Genomic DNA, 19,872 nt, shown 5'->3' with positions numbered 1-19,872 from the left:
ACTAATAGAATGTCTGAATGGTTACACCAACTTGCCGCCTTGGGAGTGTACAGCATCATTTGCTGAGTGTGCTAAAAAATGTGACTCAAAGGACCGATGTTCTTGGTATATCACATGGGTTATTCTGACTTTCCAACCTAGCTCCATTCTCCAGAACTATGCAGACAGAAGCTTACTTTCAATCATATGAAGACATGCTCGAAAAATGGGTAACCCACAGTATTCAGAAATGGAGAAACATTGGGTTGTGTAAACAAGGCTGGAAAAATGTTATTTGATTCTTATTTGCTTAATGGAAATCCATGCAGTTATTGTCCATAATTTGTCATATCCTTTATATTGGAACATAACATGAAAAATAATAATTAATAAAGAAGAACAATAATATGTGAAGATTTGTCTTGTACATTATGAAACATCCACAACCACAAATTACCGTTAACTGTAGTAAAAAGTATTGTAAAAGAGAAAACTGGTGAAAACGCATCATGTATGGCTCAAGTAAATTGATTCAGTGGCCACTTTCATAGTCTGATGTCGCAGAACAGTGCATCCATTGATGAATGCAATGACCTTGAACGAATTATAGTTTTTGAATATTGTGAGTCTTTTTTCAGATTTTCATAGATGGTACTAGCCTGTTTAACATGGAAGTTCGGTTTTGCTTTTATTTCTTTAATTTTCTGACCATGTATCACCGGGCCAAGAGCATAGGGACTTGACCAATGAGAAGTGGGATTCCATACTCCTGGATGAGAGTAGATTCAGTCCAAGTTCATAATTATTCTGGGCGAACCATCGTATGGCAAAAGATGGGAAAATGTAATGCACCCAGACCATTGTAAAATACTATTGTTTTGGTCATCCTGATGTTACGATGAGGAAAGGTGTAATGTTGGTAGGGGTACTGACTTCCAAATCATTGAAAATAGTACAGTCACTGGTAATTGTTTTTGTGTCACTGTACTCCTGACCCCTTTGTGCAGCTTTTCAGGATGTATCTGGCCCTGACTCCATTTTTATGAATGACAGTGCAGGTAAAGGAGCTCTTGGAACGAGAGTATATTTAACAAATGGACTGGCCTGCCTGTTTCCCCAACTTAACTCCCATTGAATACATGTGGGATGTGTTGGGGAGCTTGTTGACATGCATTAATGACTCTCTAGCAGTTGCCAGCCATGCTGGTGGAGGAATGGAATGCCTTACCACAAAAACTCTGTACCAACCTTGAGGCCAGTATGAGTGCATATTCCAGAGTATGCATTGCTGTCTGTGGTGTTAACATGTCCTATTAAGGACCCTGTCATGCCTTTTGTAATATCCAGAGGACTGTCATAAATCACTGTGACTTCAGTATAATTGGTACCTTTGCATAAAAGTGCAAAGGCAGTTGTGGGCACTCAGCCTTGCATACTAATGCTGACCTTCATGACCAACAGCCAAATTCCAGTTGTCATATTGGACATATGGTGATGCCAGCAATGCCAACACCCTGTATTTGCCCACAGTGTGAGTGCCATTTGAGCCACGGTAATTCCAGGCAACACATCCTCCACACCCTACATCCTACTATGATGAAGGCTTGAATCTGACTAGGGTGATGTAAGGATAGGGGGGTTACCATGAGGTTCTGTTCCCGGTCCATCGCTTTTCTTGATGTGTATGGACGATCTGCCACTTAACAGGACACGTAAGTCAAAAATTTCAGTCTTTGCAGATGACACAAGTGATATTGCAAAAGACATAGAGTGCAATATAAGTAATGTAGATAACAGGGTAGCTAGTAACATCAGCACATGGCTCTCAGTGAACAGATTAATTTGTAAGTGTAACAAATTGCAATATGTACAGTATCCGATATAGAACTCGTGTAAAAGCTAAATTTTAATGTCTCGAGGTGGTCAGACAGTCTGTGAAATTAACCCTTTTACGTCATCAGGGCTGAGGGTAGATGAAAGGCTTTCTATGAAACATCATGTTAAGGATATTGTGCAGAAACTGAATGATGCTGTCATCACTATAAAATTGATCTCCTTTGTCTGTGACACTGAAACACAAAGGCTAATTTATGTTGCTTGCTTTCACCGTATTATCATTTATTTTGGGGCTACTGTGTCTACTCACCAAGAGTATTTTTAGCCCGGCGAAGTTTGTTCAGACTGATGTGCAGCATGAGTTTGTAAACATCATGTAGGCTGCTGTTAAAGTGTAGCAGAATTCTACCTTTACCATCTCTTCACACATATTCCATATGAGATTTGTTGTTGATAACACTGACTCATTCAGAAAAACTGAAACATACATTCAGTGAATACCAGAGAGAAAAATTAATTACAGTTGAATGACACATCCTCAGGCACTGTACAGAAAGGTGTGCATTATTCAGTGGGTTTCATTTTCAGTAGGCTTCCAATTAACTGAAGAAATTGATTGATGAACCTCAAGTGTTTAACTCCCAAAGTGAAAGGTTTCCTTGTGGCAAACTCCTTTGATTCTGTGCAGGAGTTCCTTACGGTAATTAGGAACTTTAGATAATATATTATCATTTATATATTCTTAACACCTTTTTTGCCTATTATTAATTCCTTTTGAAATGAACAAGTACCTAAAATACAAATTCACTGACATTTCTGTCAAGCGATTCTTGAAACATTGCAAAAGCGATGCTTGGCAGTAACTGTATGTGTATCACTTAACTGCGGCACTAACGTGGTAGGCATGTGACAAAAAGTTAAGAATTTTAGAAATGGAAAAAATGCTCACAATACCAGATTGTACCACAGTCTTCTAACTGTCAAGCAGTTTCCATTTTAAATGACTGGAGTAGAGGCTGGAACATGATTATGTACTGGTTAGCAACCTGTGTTGTTGTAGTCATCAGTCTAAAGAATGGTCTGAAGCAGCTATCTATGATAGCCTATCCTGTGCAAGTCTCTTCTACTCTGCATAACTACTACAGCCACAGCCTACAATCATTGGAACCCGCTTACTGTATTCAATCCTTGCTCGACCTGTACAATTTTTACCCCCCACTCCACCCCCAACTCCCTATAGTACCAAATTGATGATTCCTTGATGCCTTGGATTGTGTCCTATCAACCAATCCCTTCTTTTAATTAGTTTGTGCTATAAATTTCTGTTTTCCCAATTTATATCCAGTATCTCTTCATTAGTTATTTAATTTACCTGTCTAATATTCAGAGTTCTTCTGTAACACCACATTTCAAAAACCTCCATCCTCATTTGTATAAAATATTCTTGGACTTCTTACCATGTCAGTTCAGGGTAAAACTTCAAGATTTTGACAATTACCTCCATCAACTTAGTCTGCAGGAAGTCCAAGAATGTTTTAAACAACAGTGCCGTTGCAAAAGACTTTGTTCTCCAGTCTCTTTTGTGTGAACTGTTTATTGTTTATGTCATTTATAAAAGACTAAACTCCAGGCAAATACCTTCAAAAAAACATTTCCAAAATTTATATTTATACTTGATTTTAACAAATTTCTCATTCTCAGAAATTTTTTTTGTTCCTGCCAGTCTTTATTTTACAGCCTTTCTACATCAGCTGCCATCTCTTATTTTGCTGCCCACACAGCAAAACTCATCTACTACTTTTTGTCTTTTTTCTTACTCCAATTACGTCAGCAATACCTGATTTAATTTAAATGTATTCCATTACCCTTGTTTTACTTTCGTTGATGTAGTCCAGTAGTACACACAACATACACTGCTGATATTAATACTTCTTCCCAAAAAACTGTTAGACTATACTGTACGACAATGATACGCCATGTGCCTCTCCTAAGAGACGGCAGGCACTTTTTCTCTGGTGTTGTGGCAGATATTTTCAATTTCATTTTTGTAATGTGTTAGCTAGAGTCATCCCAGATGGATACTGTCCGTCACTGCTTTCATGCAGTGTCCAGTATCAGTGGAAAGTGTTGATTTCTTTTCTTTAAAAAAAAAAAATTAAGTGGAATGTTAAGACCCCATTTGATCAAGCAGTCTGAAATTAGCCTATTTTAATATTCATTTTATCAGTATACATTAGCAGGGACCATAAAACATGAAGAATAACTGGTTCTTGAGCAACACTCCATGCCTGACTTGCCCTGTCTCATTTTGCCCTGCCGAGTGCCATCTGCTACCATCATACAGTGCTTCTAAATCTCACCGGAGTATACATTAGCAGGGACCATAAAACATGAAGAATAACTGGTTCTTGAGCAACACTCCATGCCTGACTTGCCCTGTCTCATTTTGCCCTGCCGAGTGCCATCTGCTACCATCATGCAGTGCTTCTAAATCTCACCGGAGTACTAATTATTCCTCATGTTTTACTGTCCCTGTTATTACATACTGCTAAACTGAATAGTGCACTAGACTAATTTGGGATGCTGTATGAAATGGGCATGTAAAATTTTGCTTTAAAAGTTATTTTGTCTATAATGAGAAACAAACTTAAATTTTCTGTTAACGCTGTGCATCACGTGAAACATATGATGAGCAGTAGTTGTTTGGACTGATTCCACCTTAACTTTGCAAAGCCGAAAGTGCTGCCAAAACACTGCAAAAAAAATACCTGGCTGTTCTTAGGTGACACACATTGTATGTATTTACTCCATAGCCATGTGTCTCAAAGATACCTGCCATAGACTAAATCATTCTGGCTTATTCCATGATAGTTGTTTGATAAAAACTATGCTAGCTGTATCACTTTGTGTATCTCAAGCAGTTGTTTTAACCTCCAAATGTGAACATTTCAGTGGTATGAAGATTCACCAGAAATGACATGTTTTGGATCCCACATTAAACTGTAGGCCCCCTTTCCATGGCAGAATTTCTGGGACAGGTTAGGGACATACAAGCTGCCAAGGTGGTGTCCAATGAAAGACTTGCACCATGTCTTAGAGCCACTTGAAATTACAATTATCACTATGTCATTATTAAGCAGGTTGTTACAAAAAATGATTTTAATTTGTTCTGATTGCGCTAAATATTTAAGCATGCTTCATGTCTGCTTTTGCAAATACTTATTACAATGTACAAAATATTGCTCTGGTGCCTGCGTTGGGTGTGAGAGGTGGAGCACATTACCTCTGATCTACTATTCTCCCTGTGCAGGCTGTGCAGAGAGTGTGTGTAATATTTTGATGCAAATCTGTAACATAGTTTTTAGAAATAGGGCAGCGAAATAAGTAATTCTGAACACTAAATTACAGAAAAAAGGCAAGCTATATTTTAGCATTCATGATCACACAGAATAGCTCATAACAGTATGTTGTCAAGGTAAGACCACAAATTATACAAAACATTGCTATAGATGTCTATTATATTGCATGTAGTACATTCTGCTGCCTACACATACACATATGAAATATATTGTCACATACCCCCTACAACACTCCTGCCAGAAATGGAAAAATGCTATGATAAAACTTCATCTTATAAGAGAAATCTAATACAATTAATTTGGTTTTCTAGAGTAAAAGACTGTAACTATTGTTAGCAGCATGGTGAGCAACAATGTTCACTGTAAACAGACACGTAATTTTAAACTCATAGATAACTAATATTCTTCAAGATTTTGTATGTTATCATCTAAATGTCAAACAAATATTAAGACTCCTAGATAAACAGCAGCTATGTAGTGTAACCGATGTAGCAACAATATTTTTTCCTAAATAGTGTCTTCCCTCCTAATTTGATTATGTTCAATCATTTTCTGTGTGAGTATGTATAGAATATTGCAGTCTTTTTATAGTTGATTGTTAGTAATTCTTACAAAGTAGTTTCTGGCAGTGCTTTTCTCTTCTAATGTGTGCATCGATAATTCAATGTCCATACTTTTTCTCTTTTGTAATAATATGTGTCATACACACATGGATGGATATATATCACACACACACACACACACACACACACACACACACACACACACACACACGGGTGAATGCATATTGTAACATGGACATTCTTGTGTTTTCCTTATTTCTTATCCTCTGCTTGTTCTCATTGTGTATCAAGATGAAAATTATGTTGTTTCTGCTGTCCTTACAAACATGGTACTTAATGTAATAGGATATTCTGATTAAAAGACAGAAATTATTTGTTATAAAATGTTGTAGGAGTCACCTTAACAAACTGCTCTGGAGATGGAAACTTGCCTGAATCTGGTACTGGCTGGGGTGAAGGACACTCAGAAGAGCGGCGGGCAAGTGCACCATTGAGAAACAATAGTGGCTCTCCACAACCTTCACAAAGCACTCATCGAGCTAGTTGGCATGCTCCAGATCCACATTCTTGCACGTAAGATGATTTAATGTAATGTTCATCTAAAGGAATTTTTGTCATGCGGTAGTCATAACAGTGTGTGCATTTTGTTTCTTATGAGCTTTATTTATCTTTTGCCTGCTGATAAACTATTTGTCTGATAAAAACTTGTTTTATTTTATTTCATCTTTACCTACAAACACAAAACTCATATTGACTACATACAGTTATATTCCCATCTGTGTTAAGAGTGAATGAAATATTTACTGCCTTCTTCCCTCTTTTTGGTGTGTGTGTGTGTGTGTGTGTGTGTGTGTGTGTGTGTGTGTGTGTGTTTTTGTGTGTTTGTGTGTGTGAGTGTGTGTGTATGTGAGAGAGAGAGAGAGAGAGAGAGAGAGAGAGAGAGAGAGTCTTTTTCTTTGGTTGCTTTCTCATCTTGTCTGTGTGTGAACTCCTTCAGATCTTCCTCTAACTTCATTGTTTCCCATATTTGTGCTTTTGATTTTTGCATTTCCTCTGAGTTACTGGTAGTTCACAGGGTACCAGCAGGTGTCATCTTAAACTTCGTAAAGCAATTGTAGACAATTTTAATAAGGCTGTGTAGAATTTTCTGGAGATCTCTTGTTCTTGGAGACTATAATTTTTTTTTTTTTTTTTTTTTTTTTGTTAGACAATACTGATTGAGGGCATCTGATTGTTAATATCCAGCATTGGATTTTTTTGCCATTATGAAATTTCCAATGAGTGTTGAAGGATACAGTGTAACACCCATTTGGTTTTAAACCCAACAACTGGCAGTGATTTAGCTGTAAAACCAATAATGAATTGTGAACTTTAAAATTTTCCCAGCGAATTAAGTGTGCGAAGAGATTTCAGGATTGCAGCTGGTTGTCGTAAACTTCATTCCATGATATTTCAAGTGGAACCTGCCTGTCATCTTCAGGTGTCCAGTTGAAAAATTGTGGAATGAAGTTTATGATGATAGGTTGCAATCCCAAAATCTCTTCAAACAATAATGAATTGTTTATTTGACAAAGATGGTAAAATGTTAACAATGAAATGGTCTAAGCAGTCATGTTCAGGTCTTAGAAGAAAATGTCAAAGAGCCATAAAGGATCACCCAATCATTTTGTTTAATGAGGCATTACACACAGGACACTATGAATAAATTTATAAAGCAAACACAAAAAAGGATAAAACAAAGAAGAACAAAGACAGGGAATTGATAACTCCAGAGTTTAAAGTATAATATGCTACAAAGAGCAAGGAAAATTGAGAAAACAAGTCACAGTCAAGAGATGGAACTCCATAATAGTCAGAAATCTTCTGATCTGTTATTAAGTAAAGTTAAACACTATTGTTATGTTCAAAAAGATCAAACAAGTTACACACTATTGTTATGTTCAAAAAGATCAAACACTGTACGACTAAGGCAAAAATGGTTTAGAACATTAAACTTATCAAACAACCAAAAGTTGTGACCCAGAGGGAATTGGGCCCCAGACAACAGCTCTGTCAGAAATCTTGATGCTTTTAAATCATTGACCTCCAAATTCAATCATTATTTCCTCAGAGTGGCAGTAAACTTCCCCCACTTATAAAGAACTAAATATGGATGCATTAGATTTCCTCGTGCAGGTACTACCAGCAGACACTAGTTTCAAAAATATAGCCCCTTAGGTGCCTACAAAATTCATCAGGTCACTAAACAGAAATAGTTGTCTGGTGTTTCTAGCAGAATATTAAAATATTATGTTGATCTATTATCCGGGAGTTATTCTTGTAATCCGTCAATGTCTAAGGATATACTATATTTCCTGACAAACTTAAATATTATGTACTTACACCCATCTATAAAACTGGAGATAAACAAACCACCTATAATTACAGACCAATTTAATTCCTTCTAATCTTTCCAAAAATATTTTAGAAAGTGGCCTTTGTTGAAATATTGCATAATTTAACTGAGCAGAACTAGTTAACTGCCTATCAGTTTGGATTTCGTACAGTATTTCCTACAGAGAGAGCAGTACAAAACCTCGTGAAAACTACTATAAGAGCTAAACCAGAAAACTCATCCTGTTTTTGTGAGCTAGCTGAAGCCTCTGCCAAATAGATTTTTGTAATCACAATCAATCTGAAATGTCATGGCACTGATTGTACCCCTCTTACATGTCTAGAGTTTTAGCTTCACAAAAGAAAGCTGAGGGGCTCTCTGACAGACTGCGTCACAGGCATGATCCCAACCAGAGAATGGAGTAACATGCTACGTGGATTCCACAGATCAGTAGTGCTCTCCTCTCATTCGTAAGCTATGTAAATGATTTATTTATTTATTGATTTATGTAACCTGGCAAGATTAGGGCCATCAGGCCCTCTCTTACATCTAACCAGACATTCTACTTATTTTACATTCATATGTTTTAGTAGGCATGTTAAACTACATCTAGTACAAAAAGTGAAATAAACAATTAGAAAGGTACACCTGGAAAAATACATACATATAAGTTTATATTCGTAGATCATAAGTACTGTTATAATTAGACATTATTGAAGAGAAAGATTTCAGATAGGAGTGCTAGCAGCAGGGAGTATGAGGAAGAGAAGGGAGGAGAAGAATAGAGACACATGATGAAACATATTTAAGGAAATATAAAGGAAAAGAAGATTGCGTGGCTAATAGAGATAGATGAAGAGGAAGGCATCTCAGGAGCAAGATAGGAGACGCTAGCTTTGCTATTTGACAGATGAGAGGATTGGCATTGTAAATTAATTTTGTGGAGAACGTTATGAGGATGGTAGTAGGAAATGCTTCAACTTCTTCTTAAAAGCAGCAGGAGATTGAATTTTGCGCAAGGTAAGGGGCAGTTTGTTCCAGAGGCAGACAGCAGCAACTGAGAAGGAGTTTGCAAAAGTTTTTGTTTTGTGAGTGGGCACAGTTAGGATACCAAATAAGAGTGACCTCGTGTTTTGATTATGATGGCATGACAAGTTTTTAATCTCTGAAGCAAGGTACTGGGGTGCTTGCGCGACGAGGAGTCGGTGAAGTAGATATAGTGTGTGGTAGTCATGCAATTTGTCCAGCTGCAGCCACCCTAGCTCGGAGTATGAAGCACTAACATGATCATATCGGCGAATGTTGCAGGTGTAACGGACACAGGAATTCATGGTTAGTTCTAGCCGTCTTTTGTTTTCACTACTCATGCCTTGTTGAATGACATCACAATAGTGGAGGTTCGGTAGAACGAGTGCTTGCACGAGCTGGCGTTTCAAGTCCTGTGGAAATATGTTCCGAAACTTTTTGAGAGCATAGAGACAAGCAGACGTCTTTCGGCACACTGCGACTGTATTCTCCGCCCAGTTGAGATGCTCATCCAAAGTTACACCCAAGTTCTTACAGGTTTTTTGATATGGTATTGGAGTACCGTCGAGCAGAATAGGAGGTAGCCATTCACGGAAAACTGAACTTATTAATTTTTTTGCATTTAGTGTAAGCCCCAGGTTTTTCGCCCATGTCACTACTAAAGACAGATCATCATTCATCTGAGCGATTGCAGTGTTTACATCTTCAGGTCTGACGCTAAGGGAGAGCTGGAGGTCGTCGGCATAGAAATGATATTTACAGGAGGACAGAACCGACAAAATATCGTTGACATGTAAAGAAAACAAAACTGGTCCTAAGACTGATCCTTGTGGCACTCCCGAGGAAACATGTTTCCAGGAAGATCTTTCATTTACGCAGACAACACATTGCTGTCTGTCTTTTAAGTAGCTTTCAAACCATCTCAGTGCACTATCTGAGAAATTAAGCTGTTGCATTTTTCTGAGCAATATGTCAAAGTTAACAGTGTAAAAAGTTTTGCCGAAGTCCAATAGCATCAATATTGTTGCCTTTTGATTGTCAATGGCATATTTCAGGTCATCAGTTACTTTAATTAGAGCAGTGTTTGTGCTGTGATGTTTACGGAAACCGGATTGAAATTTGTCATATAGGCTGAATTCATGCAAGTGTTCAGTGATTTGGTCATGAACAATATATTCAAGTGCTTTGGAAACAGCAGGCAGTATGTTAATTGGTCGGTAATCACTAGGCAGTTGCGGGTTTTCGATCTTAGGGATGGGTCGAATTATGCTTCTTTTCCATGCAGTGGGGTATATTCCATTCACAAGGGAAAAATTAAATATGTCAGTTAAGGCAGGTACTAAGATATCGGCAACATTCTTAATCATGGTTATACTGATACAGTTGTAGCCTATTGCATCAGAAGAGATTCTCATTATTGCTTTTCTTGCCGTATTTGTTGTTACATGTTTTAGATGGAAGGTATCGTTGATAGTTATCCTGTTTGGGGATTCTTGTGGACAGTAATTATCAGCCGTGTGGGTATTCAGAGGTGCAGAGAAGAATTCATTTAATTCGTTAGCTGACACATGAAGAGTAGTTTCCGATTTTGCCTTTCCGACCCCCAAGCTATGGAGATTCTTCCATAGAGTCGTGGGCGTCAGATCGCTGCATACAAGGGAGCGAGCGTGCCTGATTTTAGCATTGCGAATGCATTGTTTCACTCTGTTCCATAGCTTTCTGTATTCTTCAAATAGCTCAGGTTTTGGATCTGCCTTGAAACGCCTGTGGGCAGCATTCCTATTAGTCATCATTTGACGTAATTCAGCTGTCAGCCATGGAGCAGGAGATTTTCTTACACGGATTTTGTGGACAGGTGCATGTTTGTCATAGAGGGCAGTGAGTTTATCACAAAGTTCATTAATTTTGCCATTGATGGTAGGTTCTCTGATTATTTGATGCCATGAGATTTCTGAGCAATCGTCTGTTAGAGCATCAAGATCAATACATTTCATGTTCCTAAAAGTTATGTAACGCGATTTGACCCTTGGGGGCTGCACAGAGTCGGCCAGGAATATTACATCATGTGCTGAGAGGCCAGGGGCCGATGTTTGACCAACATCTCTTACTTTGTCAGTCTGTTTCGTTGCGATTACGTCAATAAGAGTATGACTGTGCGCCGAGAGTCGTTAATACATGTGAACAAGCTCCCCAACACATCCCACATGTATTCAATGGGAGTTAAGTTGGGGAAACAGGCAGGCCAGTCCATTTGTTACATGTACTCCCGTTTCAAGAGCTCCTTTACCTGCACTGTCATTCATAAAAATGGAGTCAGGGCCAGATACAACCTGAAAAGCTGCACAAAGGGGTCAGGAGTACAGTGACACAAAAACAATTACCAGTGACTGTACTATTTTCAATGATTTGGAAGTCAGTACCCCCTACCAACATTACGCCTTTCCTCATCGTAACATCAGGATGACCAAAACGATAGTATTTTACAGTGGTATGGGTGCATTACATTTTCCCATCTTTTGCCATACGATGGTTCGCCCAGAATAATTATGGACTTGGACTGAATCTACTCTCATCCAGGAGTATGGAATCCCACTTCTCATTGGTCAAGTCCCTATGCTCTTGGCCCGGTGATACATGGTCAGAAAATTAAAGAAATAAAAGCAAAACCGAACTTCCATGTTAAACAGGCTAGTACCATCTATGAAAATCTGAAAAAAGACTCACAATATTCAAAAACTATAATTCGTTCAAGGTCATTGCATTCATCAATGGATGCACTGTTCTGCGACATCAGACTATGAAAGTGGCCACTGAATCAATTTACTTGAGCCATACATGATGCGTTTTCACCAGTTTTCTCTTTTACAATACTTTTTACTACAGTTAACAGTAATTTGTGGTTGTGGATGTTTCATAATGTACAAGACAAATCTTCACATATTATTGTTCTCCTTTATTAATTATTATTTTTCATGTTATGTTCCAATATAAAGGATATGACAAATTATGAACAATAACTGCATGGATTTCCATTAAGCAAATAAGAATCAAATAACATTTTTCCAGCCTTGTTTACACAACCCAATGTTTCTCCATTTCTGAATACTGTGGGTTACCCATTTTTCGAGCATGTCTTCATATGATTGAAAGTAAGCTTCTGTCTGCACAGTTCTGGAGAATGGAGCTAGGTTGGAAAGTCAGAATAACCCATGTGATATACCAAGAACATCGGTCCTTTGAGTCACATTTTTTAGCACACTCAGCAAATGATGCTGTACACTCCCAAGGCGGCAAGTTGGTGTAACCATTCAGACATTCTATTAGTTTGGTGATAATTCCCATAAAGGAACTCCCATGCAATGAACATGTCAGCTGGAAAACAAATAAGAGTAGTTTCATATGTTGCTCTGCCTTTAATACTGTAAGGTAAGCCAGAGGTGAGGCAGAAATATATGGTAGAGGGCAGACCATAGAGCAAATTTTACAGTATGGATGGATGGGTGAGTAAGCAGCCTAGAGATTGGGATAGTGATGTGGAAATATCATATGGTATGGCAATATAATGTAATTGGATAGATAAAAAATCTACTCACCATGCATTTTTCGTATACAAGCTTTTGGAGCCAGTGGCTCCTTCTTCTGGCAGTAGGGTTGAAAGGAAAGGAAGAAGGGTGAAGAAAAAGGACTGGAGAGGTTTAAGAAATGGGGTAAAGTTTGGATCTGGGGTAAAGCCATGGGAACCAACATTCTGAAGACCAAAATGGGATATGGCACTGTTTAAAATCTTTAGCCATTCGTGTGTCAGATCTTCCCTTATTGTAAGCCCTGTCCTTGCTAACTACTTCTTCTGGGTAAAGATCTCTGCCCTTTTTCGGTATGAGACAAATTTAATTATTATTGGACGAGGTTTGGTAGCACCTGGTAGTTTTCGTCCCACCCGATGGCTCCTGTCAATGTCTGCCTTGGTGACTTCAGCGCCCAATTTTTCACGTGCAACCTGTATAAGCAGGTTGTCTGTGTCTTCTTCCTTATTTTCTGCTACTCCAAACAGTTGTAGACTATTTCGTCTTTGGTACTGTTCTAGCTCATCTGTTGCGGCACATAGTTTCACTTCCAACTCTCGTGCCTTTTTCTCGTATTCAGACACAGACTTTTTTAGTGCTGTAATTTGGACAGTATTGGCCTCAACAGTTTCATGCATTTTGGCCAATATTGCTGCCGTTACAGTATCTGATATAGTGCCTGCTATCAGATCGAGATTGTTTTTATTGTGAAGCGCAGCGTTTACCTCAGAGCGGACCAGCTCCGCTATACCGGAAACCGCGGCCACACCTTCCGCCAAGAGCGAGCCCGCAGCACCTGCTGCTTCCCCGCTGCTGAACACGCTGCTGTTGACTCTTCTGTTTACCATTTTCTCGAAGATGTTGGTGGAGCACAGAAAAAAAAATAGCACTACTGCACAGAACACTGTTGTTTACACAATTTCCTCTGGTACTAGACAACACCACCTGCGAGAACACCTTCGAATTCAACTAAATTTCGCGAGCCGAACTTAACACATGTTACACTGCAGCCGCCATGATCTCCCAGAGACTGCAAAGGGTGGTTCCAAAACTTTGTTTTCTGATGACACAAACATACTGATCAACTGTCAGAATGCAGCCTTAGCAGACACAGCCAAGATGATTGCTGAAGAGGCTTCAAAGTCATTCACAGTTAATAGTTGATGTCTTAATCTAAGAAAGGTGTCTTAATCTCAGAAGGGATGATATTATACAATTTGAAACAAGCAAAAATAACCTCCTAACACCAAAGGTATATATTAGTGGTCACACACTAAATAAAATACCCTGTGTGGTCCAGTTGTATAATCAGTAGAAATGAATCAACAGATACGTACTCTAATCAAGAATTTTTGCTCTTAGAAGCATCTCTCAATGTGTTAACATAAAGGCAAGAATGTTGATTGACTTCCCATATTTGTAATTTGTGTTGTCATATGCAGTTATCTTTTTGAGAGTGCACCTAAAGTAAATAACCTGTTTATTCAACAGAAGTGATCAATGAGAAAATTGTGTAAAGTTGATAACTGCACATCTTGCAAAATGGTTTTTACGGACTGTGAAATTCCTACGCTCATTTCTTAATAAATTTTATTCCAAATGGTTTTTGTTACTGTCTCTGAAAATCAGTTTCAGCTACACTGAGGGGTACACAATCACAATTTAAGGAGCAAACAAAATTATCATGTTGCCTTTTCACTCTTGTTTTGGGTCCAGAATGGAGACGCGTACTATAATGCAGTCGTGTTCAACAGCCTTCCTTCTAACATGAAGCAAGAATTTTGGAATCCTAACCGGTTCAAAAGAAAGTGAAAAACATACCTCATGAACTACTCTGTCTACAAATTATCAGAATACCTCAATTCAAAAACCGAAAAGTTCTGTTAGCTGCATTGCAAGTAGCAGTGTTTGTTCTAGAACTGCTTAACAAGTTGTAAAATACTGTGTTCAGCACTCAGTGTTTAAAGAGGTAAGTAATTATTATTTTTTTTTTTAAATTCCAGTGTAATCAAGTAAATGTTAAACTACCAATAGGACATTAAAAAAAACAGTTCTTTAGTATAACTGAAGAGTCAGCAGCTTTCTGGATGGTAATAGCTGTCTTTCTGATCTATTTGATTAGATGTAGTAGGCCTGAGGCCAGAGTGGATAGAGATATAGCGGTCATGGGTGTGTGGCATGTGCTTGTTTGTGTGAATGTGTTCACATTTCTGTTTTCTACAGAAGTCTTCAGCTGAAGGCTAATATCTAAGAATCTTTCCATCATGCTGTCTGCAACTCAATGTGTCATCTTGACAGTGAGTAGCAGTCAATCCTTTTCATAATATTATATCATCAAATTTTCTTTTTTTATGGATATATTGTGGTATTTTCAAAAATTTATCACACACACACACACACACACACACACACACACACACACACACACACACACACACACACATTTCATTTTATCTCCCCACCATTAAGGAATGGTCAGGTAGATGTTGGCACAATTTAAAAAATAAATAAATAAATAAATAAATAAAAGTCTGATCTCGAATCCCTCTAGTCTCCCTTCACCACAAACTTAAAAGTAGTTGCTGTATTATATTCTGAAGAAAAATTAGATCAAAACTGTCTTCCAGTAACTGTAAAGGAATAGATATCTTGTTGGATTGGCCAACGGTTCTGTAGGACTTATAAACGCCTGGTATCATAACGATTCAATGTAAGTATATGCTGTGATACATCTGACAGACACAATGCTGATGTACACCTGGGAGATGTAATGTTGCATTCTTCAGCACTACTCAGAACATGCCAAATTTGTTTGCTTTGAGCAGAAAGATAAATTAAGAGTAATCGAATACAATCACAATGAAGACAATATATTTGATTTTGAATCATAAGTGAATTCTGTGATAGCATAATAAAGAAAGCCATTGAAATTAAAACAACTAATGACTTGGTAAGCTAGAATGGAGATTTCCAACTAAGATGTGTTTGGGACCCAGTTCTACCCACTACTGTGTTTTTTTGTGCTGAATTTAGAACTGTTCATTCATATTTATTTTCTCTAACCAACATCTGAAGATTCAATGACAGTGACCACATTGGACTTAACAGGTAAAGAGCAAAGAAAGCATGATAACAGAATGACTCTTCTGCAGTATATTGCTTAGGAAGGTTTGATAAAAATAAAATTCTTTTAAATAATTTTAAAATTTTTTATTTCAACCTCAGTTTACTCAAGGTTTGAGTAACATGAGATTGGAATGGATATAAAAAATTTTACTAGATGGTCAGTGTGTTTCCCTAAGGTCATGCACCTAATCTGTGTAAAATTCTTTTACTACTTGTGTAGCTTTGACTTCAAATAATAATTAGCCTTCATTTGTCAGCATTGACAAATGAGACCCTCGAAGAATGAACTCTACACTACAATAGTGAGACAAAAAATTCCTTCAGCAGGCAGATAACAAGTAATATTTTCTTTAGATGTACTATATAGTTAAATTACAATGGTTAACATTTCAGTTATTCTTAATTGTAACAATAAATTGCAGGGAGGCTTTTGATAATGCAGCTGCAATCTGCCTGTGGTCGCTGGACATAGGCTACTGCATCACTGTGAACAGCACTACAAAGATAAAGACAAAAAGATGAGACTGCATTTTCATGATTACCATTAATTCCAAATCTGGCAATGAAATGAACATATCTGTATGATGATAGTGAAATATAATCATCATAATAAACTGAAATATTAAAATATAAATATTTATCTGATGTTGTTCAGGTTGAAAAGAAAGCAATGTTACTGGCATATGTATCCCACTCCCTGCTCAAGTAATGCAGGTCTTTGAGACCACTGTTAGAAATTTTATTGTATAACAGTTTTAATAAAATGCTCCTTTTAAGAATGTTATAACTAGACCTCAGACATTTAGGTTCTAAAAATTTTAAATTAAGTACCTAAAGTAGGTTCTATTACTTACAAAAATTGGTTATAAAAATAAGAAAATAGGTGACCAAAATCGGTCATTTTATTGTCTAGAAAGGTAAATAGGTTGACGAAAATCCACATTATATTATTGTCCATGTCCATCATTACAGTCATAGTAAATAACTAACAATTTCTCCAGATTTTCCATTGAGAAACTGCATCTTTTGTCTGTTAATAGCATATGTTAAGAATGAGCGTTCCATGTCAATAAATGTCACCGGAGCATATTTAAATGTTGGTGTTAGGCGCAATGGGACCACACACTCATGTTATGTTGATTTTCGTGATAAGAAGTCAACCAATGTGCAGAGGTTGTCAGTCTTGGGTTTTTTTGTAGCACTGTCTTTAGTTTCTCACTAACTTTCATACCAATTGGATCTGGGACCAAATTGATTTTTTCTGTCACCTTTTCTATCAGTCGCAGTTGTGTGTAGACTGGTTTCCCTTAACACTACAGAGATTTAATAATACGGACCAAAAATGCGTAATGAGATTTTTATGTATGCAATGTCATTGCAAATTGTTGGATCCTTTACAAGATATTTAGCTGAAGTGATGCTCACTGCCTCCTCCCGCAATTTAAGAACAATGTTCATAATGTCTTCCAAATGTTCGCTGTAATATTCCATGGCCTCTAGCCATGTTCCCCAACGAGTAAGTATGGGTTCTGGTGGAAGTGGCACATTGGGAAGTTCCTCACTAAATTACTGGATTCTTGTAGGTGCTTTAGCAAAAACCTTTTTGATGGTTTAAACTAGCTTATTTACATGTGGAAATTAGAGACATTTCATCTCAGCTACATGATTGATGGCATGGGCAAGACATGTGATATGGAGCAAGACTGGATAAAATACTTTCAACAATTTAACAGCAGCAGTCATGTATGTGGCTGCATCAGTGTAGATTACAAGTACTTTGTTTTCATCTAGACTGTTCAGGGAAAAGTAATTTGAGGGCTTTATTAACAAAGTGAGCAATTGTTTCCTGGTTAGTCTTTTTCAGCTTCTTGCTGCAGATCAGATGAGGCAGAGATGGAAAGTTGCTACTCACCATATAGCGGAGATGCTTTCAGCCATTAAGCCCTTTGTCAGCAGTAGACACACACACACACACACACACACACACACACACACACACACACACGACTGCAGTCTCAGAGAGCTGAAACCACGCACGTGTGTGTGTGTGTGTGTGTGTGTGTGTGTGTGTGTGTGTCTACTGTGTGTGTGTGTGTGTGTGTGTGTGTCTACTGTGTGTGTGTGTGTGTGTGTGTGTGTGTGTGTGTGTGTGTGTGTGTGTCTACTGCTGACAAAGGCCTTAATGGCCGAAAGCTTTAATTGTGTGAATCTTTTTGTTGTGCCTATCGCGACTCAGCATCATCTCCGCTATATGGTGAGTAGCAACTTTCCTTCTCCGGTATTGTTACATTCCTCCCGGATTTTCCATTGTTTGATTTCAACAATAAAATTAGCAATATTTCAAACTTGTCTGTCGATTGTCTCATCGACAGAGATCCACATGTGGACGGGTCGTGAGTCGTGCTTGGGTGGCTCAGATGGTAGAGCACTTGCCCACGAAAGACAAAGGTCCCGAGTTCAAGTCTCAGTCTGATACACAGTTTTCATCTGCCAGTAAGTTTCATATCAGCGCACACTCCATTGCAGAGTGAAAATCTCATTCTGGAGAGATTCACGTGTCTTAATCGCCTGTATCTTCCCTTGTCCTGCTCAATGTATTTTCGTATAAAGTATCTAAATAGTTCTTTCTCAATGTGGATTCTGGTGCAATGCTGTGGTGACAGTATTTCCCTAGAAAATTTTTGAACTCGCTGTTTTCTAAATTTTTGAATTGGCTGTTTTCTAGTGCATTGAAGGGTATGTTTGCTGCAACAGTGGCTCGACACAGGGCAAGGTAAAATTCATTTTTGTTTGTTGCATTTGGTTTAGTTACAAACGTTTGTTTCAAGTTTGATTGATTTTTTTAGCTTTGCCTAGTGTTGAATCCCTGCAATATGTTGAGTTAAATGCAACCTCTTTTCAGAACGTTCCTAAAAACAATAAGAAATGAGAAATACTTTGTGGAAGAATTTATGTATGTGATCTACTTAGCAAAATTAACTTACAGTAAGGACTTAGAAACAATATTTTTGCATTCACATGTGCCTGGTTTAAATTAACTCAAGAAAAACAGTGGCATCACTCTCTCTCTGAGCGGGCATAATGGATAAAAGGTTAACGTTTTACTTATGTCTTTGTTGTGCACATTGCAATGAATAACTCTTCTGTCTGTAGAGAAATCAGAAAATTCTTGTAACCATTTTCCAAATGGTTGTTTGAAAAGCATTACTTTCAAGTAAAGTAAATTTTCTTTTACACAAGATGTACTCTGTGCGCGAAGATGTCCAATGAATTTCTTAAATCACAGGGCGTTTGACTCTCATTCAAAAATCAAATCTTTAAGGAGAACCATTTAGAATATTTTTGAGCCCAGAAGATGAGACATTTATGTCGTTGTTAAAAATTTTACTGGCACATTTGTGTGATGTATCTTAAAGTGTAACACATGCAAAAAAGATCAACATTATGTGTGAAAGCTTAGCTTTTCTTGCAGCTTATTAATCCAACATTATACGTGAAAGCTTTTCTTTTCTTGTAGCAACGCTATGTATATTAATTTAAACCAATACCTTCTTCTATTTGTGTGTTTGTGCTGCTTAACAGTGATGTCACTATTGGCTAACTACATCACGTGTCCTATGCTCCAAATATCCACTGTCATCGGCTGGTGAGATGGCTTGACATGAGCTACGACTGGCTTACAAAAGTGCATCGCAATCTTGATTTCAATCCTTCGGAAAGTAACATGCGGTGTTTGGTGGAATTCGTATTTATACTTTTGTAATACGAAAATATGCAGTGTATTAGATTAGATTAATACTTGTTCCATAGATCATGAATACTTCGTAATGATGTGGAACGTGTCAGGTTAATAAAATATTTCTGTACAAGATATTACATTACACAAAATATTGCATGACACTAATGTTTAAGTTGGTTTTATTCTTCCCCTCCCCCCCTCCCCCCCCTTTTCCTTAATTTATATCTAAAAATTCAGCCATTGAGTAGAAGGAGTTGTCATCTAGAAATTCTTTTAATTTATTTTTAAATGTTGGTTGGCTATCTGT

General features: G+C 37.6%; 1 protein-coding gene across 5 annotated transcripts in view; it reads left to right on the top strand.

Annotated features, from left to right (window-relative positions):
• LOC126187940 (uncharacterized) overlaps window positions 1-19,872 on the top strand; it is a 257,980-nt gene that overhangs the window by 158,406 nt on the left and 79,702 nt on the right. For 3 of the 5 annotated variants that reach the window (XR_007537812.1, XM_049929307.1, XM_049929306.1), the window contains one exon: window positions 6,130-6,310. Coding sequence is in view for 4 of the 5 variants with exons in the window: in XM_049929307.1 (XP_049785264.1) it covers window positions 6,130-6,310 (181 nt within the window). In the remaining variant the exon portion in view is untranslated. Of the gene's footprint in view, window positions 1-6,129; window positions 6,311-8,454; window positions 8,582-16,248; window positions 16,381-19,872 lie in introns of those variants that run through there. The other 2 variants (XM_049929309.1, XM_049929308.1) reach the window with 2 other exon arrangements.

The sequence above is a fragment of the Schistocerca cancellata genome, chromosome 5 (assembly GCF_023864275.1).
Source record: "Schistocerca cancellata isolate TAMUIC-IGC-003103 chromosome 5, iqSchCanc2.1, whole genome shotgun sequence".
Lineage (NCBI taxonomy): Eukaryota > Metazoa > Arthropoda > Insecta > Orthoptera > Acrididae > Schistocerca > Schistocerca cancellata.
The sequence above is the reverse complement of the archived record's forward strand: the minus strand, read 5'-3'. Positions and strand labels throughout refer to the sequence as shown.